At 40.9% G+C, this 17362-nt stretch overlaps 1 protein-coding gene across 1 annotated transcript in view; it reads left to right on the top strand.

The window, feature by feature from the left end:
* ADAMTSL3 (ADAMTS like 3) overlaps nt 1-17362 on the top strand; it is a 411606-nt gene that overhangs the window by 218230 nt on the left and 176014 nt on the right. The window contains exon 8 of the mRNA XM_045286295.1: nt 3723-3880. Within this exon, the coding sequence (XP_045142230.1) occupies nt 3723-3880 (158 nt within the window). The remainder of the gene's footprint in view (nt 1-3722; nt 3881-17362) is intronic.

Genomic DNA, 17362 nt, shown 5'->3' with positions numbered 1-17362 from the left:
AGCTCCATGCCACCCAACACCGCACACAGCTACAGTGGGAATGCAGAACTCACTCAGTAGATTATGCCCCAGCTCCATGGAGCCCGCAGGCTGCAGGGATCGGAAAGGGGGTACACTCTGCAGGTTCAAAAAAAGAAGGAACAAAATGAGAGATAAAAGGAAGAAAAAGTAAATGTGGAGGGGATGGAGGGGGAGAATGAAAAAGGAAAGAAGAGGAGGGAAAGTGTAGCCACTCCTAGTAATCAGGCTAACTTCCAAACACAGTTTGTATTGAGGATATAATGCTGGCTTCGCAAGAAAGCCTTTGTTCCACAGGATCGAAAAACACAAGGGTTGAGGAGGCAAGTGAAGGGACAGAAAAGAAGGAGGATTGGGGGGGGGGGGCAAAGGGAATAACTAAGAAGATAGATCAGGGGGAAAAGTGGAGAATTGGCAGTGTGAGGGGTGGGGTGGGTTTTTGTGACCCCAGGTGGATGGTGGTGGGTGGGGAGCTACATCCCTGGTCACTGGGTGATTGTGCAAGGTAAGGGGATAGATCACATCTCTTTAATTGCCAATCCCCAATGTGACTGCTGATGCATTTTTGGGTGAGCAAAGCCAGTGATCCTGCTCCAATCTGAACACTGTTTCCTATATTTCACCTTGGCCACACTGTGCTGTTGGCAGTTTCCTCTCCTCGTGCCTCTTATTTTTATCTGTTGTTTTCCTTTCACCAGGATTTTATTCACATCCTTACCTTTTCCTTTGAAACGCTGGGTTCCAGGATTGCCATCTGTATCTGTTTCTCTTGGTTTCTTCCAGCCTCTGTTTTGGAGGTCTGGACAGGGTCACTATGAGTTGGAATAAACTTAGTGATAGTCAGGATAATGTATCTGCCTAATCTACCCTCAGTCCTTTTAGCACTAACTCCTCATTTACATGGCTTTAAGTTATATCACCCCTTAAGGACAGTAAGTCTTTTTCCTTTTAAATATGAGTTTGCCGTTTGGAAACCCGTGAACATTATTCTGATCGAAATTTGGTGACTCGTTGGAGTGATCATGTTGTAAAGTATCTGTTTGGATCCAAACTTATAAAGTGACAAATGTTCATGTCAGCATTACTTGTTAGAGCCCAAAGACGGAAATAACCCAAATGTCCATCAATTGATGAAGAGGATAAGTAAAATGTGGCTGATACATACAATCATATCATATTCAGCAATAAGTAAAGTATTGAAGCATACTAACACACTAACACATGGATGGACCTTGAGAACTTACGGAAAGTGAGAGAAGTCACAAAATGTCATCTCTTGTAGGATTTCCGCTATGTGAACTCTGCAGACTAGTGAAGTCCAAAGGGGTAGAAAGAAAGGAGAGTACTGTTTGACAAGGTCAGTTGAGGGTGGGGAATGCCTGTTAAAAAGCACGGAGATATTTGGGGTGCTTGAATTTAGATAACGGTGACGGCTGCACAACCTTGTAAATAAACTAAAACTCATTAACTTGTACACTTCACGTGGGTGAATGTTATGACATAAAGAAATAAAGATGTTTAAACATAAGAAATTCCTGAGCCTGAGTTTTTGGTAATACTATAGGGAGTTGCCAAAGAGTCAGCTCTAAAATTGATTTTATCAGTTCCTCAAGCAAAATAAGTAAACAGTTTTTAAAGGTGAGTGCTTTGAAGCAAAACACTCGCTTGCATGCATATCAAGCATAACTCTATACTCAAGACTGGATCTGTTCCATGGTCAGAGCTTGAAAAATGTTTCTGTTTCTCTAAAAGTTACAGATGTAGTGTTTGGAAAAATGTCCTTCTGACCAGTCTCACACTTGGCCCTGGAAATGTTTCTGTAAGTTATTCTCCTGGATGATGGATGGAACTGGCTTCATTGACCAAGAACTTGATTAATACATCTAAACATCTAAATGTAGAAACCATTTTGTTTTCTTATGCAGCTGTTTTTTAAAATTCTCAACTGTAGCAAAAATATATATCTGAGGGTAATAACCAATAAGCTTTAAAAAATAACAATGAAGCCTTCTTTTAGATCCACATTAACTACCAACTCTCCCAATTATAGTGATATCAAGAACGGAGAACCCCCAGGAACATACGATTACTTTCTTTGCTAGGGAATGGAATTCAATTATGTAATCTGTATGATCTAGGAGAATTTAGATCCTAAATTGATAGCTCCATTCCAATCCTGGACCTCAATTTATACTGAACACACATTCCCAAATTTCCCTGAAAGGATTACCTTCAAAATCTTAGGAGGGAGGTTCTTCTTGAAAGGGATCTTACAAAGCCCACATGGAAGAAGCACACCAGCCTGTGCAATCACAAGGTGTCGAAGGGATCAGGTATAAGGCATCATCAGAACAAAAAAATCTTACCATGGCAAATGAGTGGGGGAGTGCGGAGTGGAGACCCAAAGCCCATTAGTAGGCCACTGGACATCCCCTTGCAGAGGGGTCTCGGGGAGGAGACGAGCCTGCTGGTCTTGGTTTGGGTGATGGATTTCATAGGACTTGGTCTCCCTTCCTTCCCAGATTGTCTTTCTAGATCTTGACATCTGCCCCCCCCAACTGTGCATCCCCGTGAAACCCGGAAAGCAGTGATCCAAAAGGCGAGCACGGTGGTGAAACAATTACACCCAGAACAATGGTGGGATTCATTGTGTATCATTTTCGTTCAGTCCAGTCATCTCAGACTCGAGCTCAATCTCAAAAGTGGGCGTCTTGCGCACCTTCCACGCGGGTGGATGTTGTCCAACTCCATTTTGGTTTTGGCTGTCGCCTTCCTGCTCACCGTTTTCCGGCTTCACTTGAGAGCCCCAAAGCATCCAGTCTGGGGCCCTCTCCCTATCTCCAGTTTCCCATCTCAGTTTTACTGACAGCACACTTTAGGGTACTCCATTTAATATCTTCATTGGAGCTAGGAAATGAACTTAATCTCACACTTTTCCAAAAATCTACTGCGGTCATGGAGACCAGGGCCAAAGTGGTTGGGGTTTTGTGTGCCTGAAAGGAGCCAGCATTATTCTTTGACTGCTAATGACTCCTCCAGATCAAGTAGCTCATGTCCAGCCTTTGAATTTTCCCAGAAAGGTTCCCAGCCTGCCTGTCAGGGATAATCAGAGATGTCTCCAAATGCTTGTTATACAGTCTGTCCAGCATGCTTGAATTCCTGCAGCTGCTCCAGGGGCAGAGAGAAAATCCAGCAAATGCAAGCAACTGAGTCCAGCCATGCAGTTGCAGTCCATAATGCCAGACCATTCCACTGCATTCTACGTCTCATTTTAAAATCTGAATTGGGTTTTGGCGCTGTTGGGGTCTTTGTTTAAGGTCCTTAAAGAGTACTTCAGTACCATTGACTCAAGTGGAGGTTTCAAAGTACAGAGGGCATGAGAGATTGTCTTCCCAGCAGTGATAAAGTGAGTATGATAACACTACTCTCATTAACAGCTATTATCATGAAGAAGAAATTTTTAATCTTTTCTCTGATCCCAGAGTTGTATGGACCTCATTGAACCTAGACCCCTTGTTGGCTCCTCTGGGCAACTTAGAAAGAAAAATCTTACCGTTCTAGCCCATGAATAGGAATCTGTGAGTGTTAGACTAAACAGAGTAGGCATGGCGATAGTATATGCTGCCCTTGCCTTTGCAAAATGCCTTTGGAAATAACATGCATTTAGATATTTACCTTACATGAATTGTATTTTGTAATTTTAGTTATTGAATCAAAAACACTTCAAGGGAACAAAGGAGACCACAGTTTTAACAGCCCTGGAGTTTTTGTTGTGGAAAATACAACCATTGAATTTCAGAGGACGTCCGAGAGGCAAACCTTTAAGATCGCAGGACCTCTGATGGCAGATTTCATTTTCAAGGTAGGGCGATTCTCTTCGTTAAATTCTTTATGTATCTAAAACCTATCGCATCTTGAATTTGAAATGTTTGAAAGTTTGTCCAATGGGAATGCATCAACGATGATCGTTATAGAGCTCATGTATTAGCCATACAAGGGTGCTTCAAAATAATTCATGGAAAATGTCCATTTATCCCAGGAGACATTTGACACCCCTTCGCATATTCATCTTCAGAGCGTGTATCATTAATATATCCATCTTAGCGATCCATTTCTGAAAGTTTCTCTTCCTAAGCTCCTATAGATAGGAAACAGATTGTAGTTTGCTTTTGCATTCATAGCATCTGTGGTCAGTTTTAACCTCCACATGTCCTTTGGTGAAAAGGTTGATGGTGAAATACATCAGGTCTTCAGCATGCATGCATTTTCTTTGGGAGGGAAACCACAGTTGACAGAGACTGACTTTTCCCTTCTTGCACCAAAGATCTTCATTTAGACCTTGGGCCCTTGCATGGAGCACACTCGAGGACAGTGTTTTCTGCCCTGGATAATAGTTCATAGTGGAACACTGTCTTGTGTTTGTCGCAAGGTGTCCTCAGAAGAGCTCTTCTTTCCTGTGTCAATGAATCTGTGTCCTTTCGGATGAGCTCTGAGGCGTCTTCCCTCACCTGGAAGATATGGGACTAATGAATCTCCAAGATGAGGCAATTTGACATTCCTCTGCTATAACTAAAAACACCTAGGAAATGGATGAATGTATGGATGTGATAAGAGATGTAAGAGCCCCCAATAAAGGGTTTTTTTTTTAAAGGTAGTCTTATGGATAGTCTAGTCCTAGCCCTTCTTTAATATACATCCCCGAGTGGAAATAAAACAAAAAGAATATCTGGAATTGCTTGGGATAGCTTTACATATACAAAACACAGTGCCTTCAAAACTACTGTGTATGTTTCATATATTAAGTTCACCAAGAATATCTGATTGGTACATCAGTTGTGACGGCAGAAGTACTTATGGAGAGTCTTCTGATGAGGCAGGAATGACTCTGATATTGTTCTTTACTGATTTGTTACCCTGGCTGAATAACTTGGCCCTGGTGGCTTAGTTGTTATGCGTTGGGTTGCGATCTGTAAGATCAGCAGTTCAGAACCACCATCCACTCCTTGGGAGAAAGATGGGGCTTTTTACACCCATCAAGAGTTACAGTCTTGGAAACTTATGGGAACAGTTCTACCCTGTCCTGTAAGGTTGCTATGAGTCAGCATCAACTTGACAGTGAGTGAGTTATCCTTTTTATATTCATTATATTTTTGTTTTGCTCAGAACACTGTGTTGTTGTGAAGAAAGGAACTTTTTGCTTCCATTCATCTCTTGCAGGTCCATCACACCAGCAAGAAATGGCTGTACTTTGAGTGGGACTAAGAATGGTCAGCCATGCGGTTCCATAGTATCTCTTTCTGTTCTGTTCAAACCAACCAAGAGCCCTTGGTGTAAGACTAGACTTCAGTTTGAAAATGAGGAAGACAATGTGAGGACCATAGTGGTCGGTGTGCTGGTCTATGTTCACCCACACTCCTTCACTGAAGTTCATATGGTAGACTTTATTTCATGGACTTTAAATAAATAGGTTCTTGAAAACTACTGTGCTCTTACATAGAGAGGAACATATGTAGACACCAGTGGGATGTTTGCTTTTTTAGTTTTTGTTGTGGTTCAGATTTGGAAATTTAGCAATCTATTGCAATAGTGAGATTTGTTTTGTTCCCTGCCACCCTACTGCGCCTCCCCCTTCCCCCCCACCCCCACCCCTCTTTTAAGAAAAGAGCTATATTTTCAGGATTCGGCTATTCTTGAAAATTGCACCTTTCATTCTTCCTAATGGATTTCTCACCATCTGAGTATATTTCTTGTTTTCCTGAATGATCTATGTCTCTCCTGCAAACCTTGTCACTGGATTACTGTGCCACTGATTTTTTTCATTACAGCTTCTATGGTATTATTGCTTCTTCAATCTGTGTATTTTGCCACCAGGTAGCAGTAGAGAGTCTTGACCGAGTAATTGATGCTATATGCTTCCTTGACTGAATGGGGAGACAAGCATTATTCTTCAGTGAGAACTTACTGAACATTTGCATCTGTGGGTAGATATTTGTGTATGTCAATTTCTAACATGCCCATGAGAACGATACAACAAAATAAAAATAAAAGTGCTTGATAAAGGTAGCCTTTTCTGTGGTTAATTTTTAAAAAAATCAATTTATTGGGGCTCATACAATTCATCACAATACATTGATCAATTGTGTAAAGCACATCTATACATTTGTTGCCCTCATTATTCCCAAAATTCGCTTTCCTCTTGGGTTCCCGGAATCAGCTCATTTTCCTTTTTTCCCCTCCCCCTCCCTTCCTCCTCCCCTCTTCCCCATGCACCCTTGATAATTTATAAATTATTATTATATCTTATATTACACTGCCCGGCGTCTCCCTTCACCTACCCCTCTGCTGCCCGTCCCCCAGAGAAGAGGTTATATGTAGCTCCCTGTGATCAATTCCCCCTTTCTACACCCCCCTTCCCTCCTGGTATCGCCACTGTCTCCCCTGGTCCTGAGGGGTTCATCTGTCCTAGATTCCGTGCATTTCCAATTCCCATCTGTACCGCTGTGCATCATCTGGTCTAATCAGGTCTGCAAGGCAGAATTGGGGTCCTGGTAGTTGGGGGGAGGAAGCATTTAAGAACTAGAGTAAGGTTGTGGGTTTCATTATTGCTATACTGAACCCTAAGTGACTCATCATCTCCCCACTACCCCTCTGCAAGGTATGTCCAGTTGTCTAGAGATGGGCATTGGGTCCCCATCACGCGCCACCATCATTGACGAGGATAAGATTCCCACCCCCACCCCCACGCCCCCGCCTTTGGTGTTTGAAGCCTGGTCCCTTTGGACCTTCATGATCACACATTTTGGTTGCTTCTGGGCTAGATGGCCGCTTGTTTACTTTTAAGCCTTTAAGTCCCCAGACGCTATAGGTCTCAATAGCCAGGCACCATCAGCCTTCTTCACCACACTTACTTATGCACACATTCATCTTCAGCGTTTATGTGGGGAAGGTGGTCACACAATGATGGTTTTTCTGTGGTTAATTTTAAACTACTGAGTGGTAACTGTCCTCCTCTTTTAAAACATATACCCATCTTCAGTCATGAGCCCTGATGTCACTTTGGGTGAGGTACTAGACTGTTAATCACAGGGTCAGTAGTTCAACCCCACCAGATGCTCCAAATATTAAAGATGATGAGACTATCTGCTCCCGTGAATATATACAATCTTGAAAAACCCTATATAGGGTTGCTACAAGTCAGAATCAACTCAATATCCGTGTGTTTGGTTGGGGCCTTTAGTCCTTTGTGTGAGGGGTTCTCATCTGTAATCTCTAAAATCTACCCCTGCTGCCCATGGTCTTTTCTGTTTGTCTTCTTCTTCAGAAATTCTCTCTCGCCCACGAGGTATTGTGTACATCTGTAGGAAGATGTTGTCTGACTGCTTCGTCTACTGGTTTTCAGCTGTGAGAATCTGTCTTCCTTTTCCACTGCTTCCACTCTAGAGAATGTTTATGTTCTCTACCCACCACGTCTCTGTCCTTTCTGAGGAGTCGTGCAACACATCTCCTTTCTCCCTGGACCTTGGATGAGAGGATTTACTCTATTCTAAAGAACAGGTCACGGTTTGCTATCTGGCACAGCCAGTAGCTAAATTTATATATTAACATAGATGTTTCTAAATACAGCAAGATATAGATAAAGGAAAATCTTTGCTTAAGATTCCATCTCATCTTTAGTCTTAGGGTTTTTAGACATTGTTGAAACTCCCCATGCTATTTTGCTGTAAAATAGTCTGTTGATGAAATTGCTTGTGCAAGCAATTCAGATTCTTCTTTAGCATTTGCTAGAATTTATAGCTAAATTATGAGTATAAATATATACATGCCAAAAGTAATTTTACATAAACGCCTATTCTGTACATTTTAGAAGTTATATTGAAGTGTTGAAGTGTTGAACTTTGACGTACTTGAATTTGAATTCTTCTTACTATTGTTATAAAAATCACTCTCCTAATCAAAAGGGTAGGCTGAGTTCTCTTGGGGAGTTGAAAGTAGTGGTGTGGCAGGTTGATGATTGGATTGTGGTTAGCAGGAATGACAATGATGTTCAACTTTTGATGATTCCAGTAGACAGTTTTTGAAAGACTCACTTCATAGAGATAGATGAGAATTTCTCATTTGCTCTTGTTCCTGGTTGCATTTCAAGGGTCAAGGCTGGGGGCACTCAATCAAAGCATGTCTTCTGTGACATAGAGAGGCGGTCCAGGAGGTCGGTCTTCAGGAAGACTGAGCCATGGGTGTTGTTCCTCACAGCAGGATACACACTGGAGGGCTCATTCAGAGCAGAGGTGGAACCCGATCCTCTGACTCCATGAGTAAAAGAAGAAGGGAGGGGACCGTGCTGAAGGGAGCCAGCAGTGAGACATGCTGCCTGATGACAAGCATGCTGCAGGGCAAGGGAGCCTAGTGAGTGGGTTCCCAGGGAAGTCAGATGAACTTTGGCTCCGCCTTTTCTTTAGGACTGCAAGAGGAAAATGTCCCATTGGGTACTCACTTCCTTCAATGGCAATTTGAGAAGCCACATCAAAATAAAATGAGGTCATGGAATTTTTAGTCCTAGGTTGAGTCTGAGGTTAGCTCCCCAGAGTCTGCCTCAGCTCCCATGTGCCATGGAAGATTTTTAGAAGATTCCATGTAATCTATGATGGTGCTGGCTGACCAGCCAGCCTATGAGGGCTTACCATGATGAAGGCAAAATGACCCTGTAGTGTAAGTTCTTCAGCTTTGTTTTTGAAGATTATCGTTGTTATTTTTTTTGCGCCACTTTATCAATTTTGAAATCAGCTTGTCAATTTTTATACAAATTAGCTTGACTTTCACTAGATTTACCCTAGCTCCAAAGGTCCATTTTGGGAAAATTGACATCTTCTAAATACCAAGTTGTTCAGTGTATATACAAGGGAGTGCCCCCCAAAACAGAAATGCACTGGGCGTAGGAGAGCTTTCCTTGTACCCATTATGCCCGCTAGGCAAGCATCAAGCAACTCGTTCCAAGTTAGTGCACCCAGTGGTATCACCTGGGAAGGTTCTCTCTGGTCACAGTGAATTTTTCCATGAAAGCAGTTTTGCTTGAACCTTGTTTTTTGTGATGGTCGACTTAAGAGAACAGCCTGAGACTGTGAAATTTTGTTTCCTGCTTGGGTAAGATGCTGCAGAAACTGTTGTGATGTTGAACACAGCTTACAAGGACGGCGCTGTGGGAAAAACTCAAGTGTACGAGTGGTTTCTCATTTCAAAAAAGGTGAAATGTTGATTGACGACAAACCTTGTCCTGGACATCCGTCAGCTTCCCAAATGGAAGAAAATGTTGACTTGTAGTCCATTTGGAGTTCATCCACCAGGCCAGATGATTAATCAAGATGTCTATTTAGAGATAGAGTAAACAGGGTGCAGCAAAAGATTGCATGATTTGTGGCAGATAGGGGACTGGTTTTGCCACCATGACAATGTACTTGCTCACGCGGCCATCACAGTGTGCCAGTTTTGGGCAAAAAGCAGCACGCCTCTCTTGCCCCATACACCTTACTCACCTGACCTCGCTCCGTGCGACTTTTTCTTTCTGTGAATAAATAGGGATATGAAAGGACAGCAATTTGACGACATAGAACAAGGGAAGTGCTGTCAGCCATCCAAACAGATGAATTTAAAAATTTTTTCCAAGAATGTAATCGCAGATATGACAAATATATTAAGTGCAATGGAGAGTACTTTGAAGGTGATAAGGTTGTTTTGTAAAAAAAAATTAAATACATACTGGTAGCTTTGAAAAATAATTCTGTTTTTTTTGGAGGGTACTCCCTCATATACAATATAGCCATCAATTTGTTTAGTTTCCTTAAAGTTGTTTCAATAATATTTCAAAGTGGATGTCTTGCACCTGTTTTTAAATTTGTTTATGAGAGTTTGCTGTTTCTTTTTTTGTTTGTTTGTTTGCTGTTTCTTATTTTAAGTGTTTTTCTAAATACTATCTCTTTTTCCCATTTCCATTTGTTTGTTGCTTGTATGTTAAACTTTAATTTTTATTTGTATAATAAAGGTGACTGTGTTCCCATTATAAGTACGAATAGTTTGTCAATTGGTTCTTCTGGATTGTAGGCCTGCCAATTTATGACATCTGCAAGTAATATCAGTTTTGTTTCTTCTTTCTCAATCTTACAATTTTTTTCTTGTTATATTGCACTATTTAGAACATCTGGTACAACGTTGAATAGAAGTGGTGACAGCAGGTATGCTAGTCATTATTTTCATTTCAGGAAAAAAGCTTTATATAACTCATTATTGGATACAATACTTAGCATATTTTTTAGACATTTTTGTAGACAGTTTTATCTGATGAAGGACATTTTCTTTTTCTTTTCTAGCTTGTTTCATTATTATATATAGGATACCTTTACGGCATTTTTAGAGATAATGTTTTTAATATTATTTTTCCCTTTTAATTTGATGAATCATCTTTGTTTTCAAATGTTTAATTGTCTTCATCTTCCTGGAATATGCCTTACTTGGCCATGATATATAATTATTTTTATATTTTCTTTAAAAATATTTAAGTTTTTGAGTATTTATGTTTTCTCAAATCTGTGCTTACGTTCCCTTATTTCTCTTGGACTGTCTTTGCCACATTTTCATATTTTATACCGGCCTTAGAAAGCAAGCTGGAACAAATCCCCTTGTTTCCTATTCTCTCCAAGAGACTGTGTCTGATTAGTGCTATTTCTTCTGTGAATATTTGGGGAAATTCACCAGGAAAATCTTAAAATTATGTATTCAAGGTCTTCAAATTATACAGGACTACTCTGATTTTCTATTTTTCTCTTGTATTGGTTTTTATAAATTATGGTTTCAAATAATTTGTCTATTTCAACTAACTTTTAAGTTATATGCATAAATATGTTTGTAATATTGTCTTATTTTCTCTTCAGTGACTGAGGATCATTTTCATTCTTTATATTAATTAGTTGTACTTTCTCTGCTTTTTTTAAAATTAGTGTGTTGGAGAATTATAATAAATCTTCACCAGAAGAACTTGGGGTTTCTAACCCAACCTCATATTGTACTCTTTTCTCAATTTCCTTCCTTCTACTTTCTCTAGCTTCAATCCAAACCCAAAAGGATAAGCCCACTGCTATTGTGTTTACTGTAACTTATAAGTATGCTCCTCCGGGCCTGTAAATCTTTAAAAGAGTAGATAGCCTATATAATCCCATAGAGGGGCTGGTGGGTTCGAACCGCCAATCTTGTGGTTAGCAGTTCAACGCTTACCCAAACATACTTGTATATTGTTCATTTTCTAACTTCTTAAGATGATGAATGTTTAGATTATTGATTTACTTCCTTTCCTTTTTAATAACCTTTGCATTTATGTCTGCATATTTCTGTCAAATATTGCTTATCTTTTACTCTACGTTTTCTTTTTCTTTTTTTCACTCTACATTTTCTAATGGAAACATTTTCCTGCATTATTCTGTTAAATGTTTTTGTAACTTTCATAATGTGTATTCTTTAACTTACAGGTTATTCAGAAGTGTAATATCTAACATTTTCCAATGACCTCTCATTAGTGATCGAGAGCTTAATTTTGCTTTGGTCCAAGAACATACTTTACTATTTCAGTTTTTTAAAAGTTATTATTTGCTTTATAACTCAGTATGTAGCTTTTTATGGAAGAACAGGGTATATATATTTAATAAATTATTGAATACTTATATTCTACATGTATCAGTTTGGTCGTGTTTGTTCATTGCTTTATTAAAAATGGTACTTGTTGTTTTTTTTTAACATTTTATTAGGGGCTCATACAACTGTTATCCCAATCCATACACACATCAATTGTGTAAAGCGCATTTGTACATCGTTTCTCAAAACATTTTCTCTCCACCTAAACCCCCGACATTAGGTCCTCATTTTTCCCCTCCTTCCCCACACCCCCCTCCCGCATGAGCCCCTGATAGTTTATAAATGGGTATTCTGTCATATCTTGCCCTGTCCGACGTCTCCCTTCATCCACTTTTCGGTTGTCTGTCCCCCAGGGAGGAGGTCACACACAGTTCCATGTAATCGGTTCCCTCCTTCCTACCCATTCTCCCTTTACCCTCCCTGTTTTGCCACTCATACCACTGGTCCTATAGGGCTCATCCGTCCCGGATTCCCTGTATTTCCAGTTCCTATCTGTACTAGTGTACCTCCTCTGGTCTAGCCAGACTTGCAAGGTAGAATTCGAGTCATGGTAGTGGGAGCGGGGAGGAAACATTTAGGAACTAGAGGAAAGTTGTATTTCTCATCATCGCTACATCACACCCTGACTGGCTCATCTCCTCCCCGAGACCTCTCTGCAAGGGGATCTCCAGTGGCCTACTAATGGGCTTTGGATCTCCACTCTGCACTCCCCCCATCATTCACTATGGTAAGATTTTTTGTTCTGATGATGCCTTATACCTGATCCCTTCGACACCTCGTGGTTGCATAGGCTGGTGTGCTTCTTCCATGTGGGCTTTGTTGCTTCTGAGTGTTTATTCTAATAATTACCATGAGAGCTGTGGCAAAACTACTACAACAACTGTGCACTTGTCTAATCCTCTTTCCCCGTCAGATGTTGCATTATATTGTCAGGCTAGGTGTTAGTTACATTCACATTTAGAATCATCGTGGCTTTCTGATAGCTTGACCTTTTTGTCATTATGTAACTATTTTCTTTCAATATCTTGACAGTATCTTTCTACTGCCTTCTGTCGTCCACTTATTCTGTTGAGAAGTCAGTTGTCAATGTTATTTTGTTCCTTAGAAGGTAATGCTTTTGTTCTGTTGTCTGCTTTCCAGTGTTTTCTCGTTTTTTTACCGGTTTAGCTATGATGGGATTAGTTGCACTCTTTGTATTTAATTTACTTGAGGTACGTGGTGATTCATGAACCTGTGGTTTGATATCTATCATAAATTTTGCAAGATTTTCAGTTATCATCTATTCACATATCGTTTTGTCTCATCACCTCTGTACTGTGTTTCTGGAACTACAAATATACTTATGTAAGATACTGACTTTTATACCATATGTCTAGTTTCTCCGTTTTATGTATCATTTTACTGAGCTTCATTTCAGGTGTGCTGACCCAAGGTTCAACCCATATCACCAGCAAGGAGACCTCTGTTCTTATTCATAATTATGTATTCCTGTGTTTTGTTGGAACGCAGCCACGCTTACTCACGGATGTATTGTCTGGACCTGCTTTGGCATTGCACCAGCAGAGCTGAATGGGTGCAATGGAGACGGTATAGGCTGTGAGCCTAAAACGTTTATTACCAAGATCTTACAGAAAATATGTGTTGGTCCCTTGTTCTAATCTACTGTTGAACTCACCCATGAAACTATTGACTTCCATGTTGTACTTTTCATTTCTAGAATTTCCATTTTGTCGTTCTTATAGTTTCTTGGTTTTTAGCGTCATTCTCCAACTTGTTTTTCCTTTCATGAACACTTTAATTGTGGTGTCTCAGCAGAGATTCTCTTAAAAACAAATCCCAAGGCCAAAAAAAAAAAAGTATGGGCCAACACTGGTGCTTTAGGACTATGGCAATGTCTAGAGACACTGCTAGGTCCTTTAAGCATAGAAACAAGATAGGATGCCCAAGCCAGGTTGCAGGATGTGGTCGTGGTAAAACTTAAGTTTTTATAAGTTAATGTGACTAACTGGATTTTTTACAAATTTGCTTATAATGTGTTTTTCTACTTTTTTTGGAATTATATCCTTTTTATGCCTAGTTTTAAAAAATTTGCTGGATGTTGTACTTCAGAAGCAGGTAAGTTAAGATCTGGTCACCTTATTCAATCAGGGGTTTAGCTTAGGTATTTGAATCTGGGTTTCATGAATTTGTGAAGTGGGTCTATTTCCAATTCACCCTTCTTGCTAGGACAGAGCCACCTGCAGTCCCAGCTGAGAGCCTCAGGAGCTGATCAGTGCTCCTTGCCTTGCGAGGTCTGCAACTCAATTTTGTCCCTCCAACCCCATTAGTCAGATGGCATGTCTAGCAGCCTTTCATTCAACGCCCGCAATTTGAAAAATACCTTGGGCAGAAGTGTGGTAGCAAAAGGTAAAAATCTTCTTAGGTTTTCATTGTATTGGTGGATTTTACCCTTATGAATTCACACTATCATCATACGTCCTGATGACTTAAAATAAAAAATGTTAAATATATTTTATACATTATTTTTAGTTAGTCTTGCTGATTGGGTCTATCAAAACATGACTTCTGCTGTGCCGACAAGCAAACTTTTAAAAATATATAAATCATTTTATTGGGGGCTCATACAACTCTTATCACAATCCATCCATCTATCCATTGTGTCAGGCACATTGTACATATGTTGCCATCATCCTTTTCAAAGCAAGTTCTTTCACCTTGAGCCCTTGGTATCAGCTCCTCCTTTATCCCTCCCCTCCCCCACTCTCTCTTCCTCCCTCATGAACCCTTGATAATTATAAAGTATTATTATTATTTTATGTCTTGCACTGGCTGATGGCTCCTTTTACCCCCTTTTCTATTGTCCATCCCCCTGGGAGGGGGTTATAGGTAGGTCACTGTGATCAGTTTCCCCTTTCTCCCCCCACCTTCCCTTTCCCCTCCTGGTATGGCTACTCTCAATATCAGTCCCAAGGAGTTTATCTGTCCTGTATTCCCTGTGTTTCTAGCTCTTATCTGTACCCATGTACATGCTCTGGTCTAGCCAGATTTGTAAGGTAGAATTAGTGTGTGTGTGGGGGGGGGGGCAGCAGGAAGCATTAAAGAACCAGAGGAAAGCTAATGTTTCATCGATGATATACTTGACTGGCTCATCTTCTCCCCATGACCCTTCTGTAAGGGAATGTCCAATTGCCTACAGATTGACTTTGGGCTTCCACTCCACACTGCCCGCATCATTCTCATTATGATTTTTTTGTTCTGTGTCTTTGACGCCTGCTACCTGATCCCATCAACACCTCGTGATCTCACAGGCTGGTGTGCTTCTTCCATGTGGCCTTTGTTGCTTCTTAGCTAGATTGCCACTTGTTTATCTTCCATCCTTTAAGACCCCAGACACTATGTCTTTTGATAGCTGGGCACCATCAGCTTTCTTTACCACATTTGCTTATCACCTGCTTTGGCTTCATCGATCTTGTTGGGAAGGTGAGCATCATGGGATGCCAATTTAAAAGAACAGTGTTCTTGTGTTTAGGGAGCACTGGAGTAGAGGCCCAATGTCCATCTGCTTCCTTAATACTAAACCTATAAATATATGTACATAGATCTATTTCCCCATAATCATATATCAATATATTTACCTGTATTTAGACCTGTATAAATGCCATTTGCCTCCTAGTTCTTTCCTCTATTTCTTTTTACTTTCCTCTTGTCCCACTATTGTGTTCAGTCTTCATTTGGGTTTCAGTAATTCCTCTCAGTTACATGGCCCTTGATCAAGTCCTACCAGACCTCCAACGCCCTCCTTGCCATCAATTTTTGGTCACTTCTTGTTTCCTTGTCCCTGGGTTGTTAACACCCACTTCCTTTCCCCTGCGTCTCCCTCTCCTATGTACCCCCAGAACTGTTGTCGCTGTTGTTTTCTCTTCAGGCTTGTTTATCCCACCTATCTTATCTAGATAGACATGCAGAGATAATAATATGCACAAACACAAGACCAAACAAAACAAAGCAACAATAAAAATAAAACAATAGCTCCAAAAACAACACAACAAAAGCCAGCAACAACAAAAAAAGTGTATAAATAGTTCAAGGTCTATTTGTTGTCTGTTTTCTGGTCAAGTCTGATGGGGTGCCATGCCATGGCCCCACAGTCTATTTTTGGTATTCTCTGGGGACTTCATTGCTCTGCTCCCCTTGCTATTCTGTTGCATGCCCTTAGTGTTTTGCCTAGGTGGGGTGGGGTCAGACCGGGCACAATCCTGCAGTATGCCTCCAGTCTTGTCTCCCATAGTGCTATGGGTCAATGAGGAATGTCGTGTCTCATGGTGGGGCTGGCCCTGTGGTCCCAGCTGTGCATTGGTTGCTCTCAGCAGTAATAACATCCTCAGGGCTTGGTGGGCTAGGATGTGCTTCACTACTTTTTCCTTCTCCCTCGTTGACTCCTGTGTGCTCTGATAAGATATGTCCCTCTCCTTAAGCTGTAGCTTCAGTGCTGTCCTCTGAAATGAATACTTCTTTGGTGGATGGGGGGCAGAGGGAGGGCTGTCCACTTAGTTGGTAATGGGGCCAGTCCTTCAGGCCTCTCTATTGGTTCCCTGCTTCATGTCAGTGTGGTGTGTTCTTGTCTTGGAGCAACGGATTGAAGTCTGGTCCCTCTTTCCCTGTGGGGATTTAAACAACACCCTCCCCTTGGGTGGGTTAGTGCCCTGTTCCCCCGGCTACCCATGTCTTTTCTCCCTCCCTCCTTTTTAGTTGGCTACCATATGTATCCCTGAGTTTAGTCTGGCCCCTGCCATAGTACCTGGACCTCACCCCAGGAATGTGTGTATACAGTAGCTTTTTCCCTATGCTCCTTTTGCATTTTTTGAGCTTACCTCAGCAGACTCATGTTGCACTTGTCCTTTTGTGCTTGGCTTACTTTGCTTAGCATAATTTCCTCCAGTTCTTCTCGTGCAGTGATGTGTTTCATGCGTTCATCACTGCTTTTTAGGGATGCGTAGAACTCCATTGTATGGATGTACCGGTTTTTTAATCCATTCATCTGTTGATAGAAATGTGGGTTGTTTCCAACTCCTTGCGATTGTGAACTGCACTACGATGAACATTGGAGCACAGATGTCTGGATGTGGGTTTGTTTCTTGCCTCTTCTGGGTATATGCCCAGTAGGGGGATTGCTGGCTCGTATGGTAGCTCAATTTTCATCTGTTTTAGATATCACCAGATTGATTTCCACAGTGGACATACCTACAGGTCCACCAGCAGTGGACGAGAGTTCCTCTCTCTCCACAGCCCCTCCAACACTTGTTATTTTCTGATTTTTTGAATTGGGTTATCTTTGAGGGTGTTAGGTGGTATCTCATTATTGTTTTAATTTGCATTTCTCTTATGGTTAGAGATCTGGAACATTTTCCCATATATTCATTGGCCATTTGGATTTCTGCCCTTGAGAAACTTCTATTCAGGTCCTTTGCCCACAATCCTCCGTGGACAATTGGTTTTTTCTTGTTGTAACTTAGCAGAGTATTGTAGATTTTAATAATAAGTCCTTTGTCTGATATGTCATTGCTAAAGATGTTTTCCCATCCTGTGGTCTCTCTTATTACTCTCTTGGCAAATTCTTTTGATTTTCACAAGTGTTTTATCTTTAGTATATCCTACTTGTCAATTTGTGCCT

The sequence above is a fragment of the Echinops telfairi genome, unplaced genomic scaffold (genome assembly GCF_000313985.2).
Source record: "Echinops telfairi isolate 266 unplaced genomic scaffold, ASM31398v2 ScPeMD7_7;HRSCAF=31, whole genome shotgun sequence".
Taxonomy (NCBI): Eukaryota; Metazoa; Chordata; class Mammalia; order Afrosoricida; family Tenrecidae; genus Echinops; species Echinops telfairi.
Note: the sequence above shows the minus strand (reverse complement) of the source record. Positions and strands in the feature narration are given on the sequence as shown.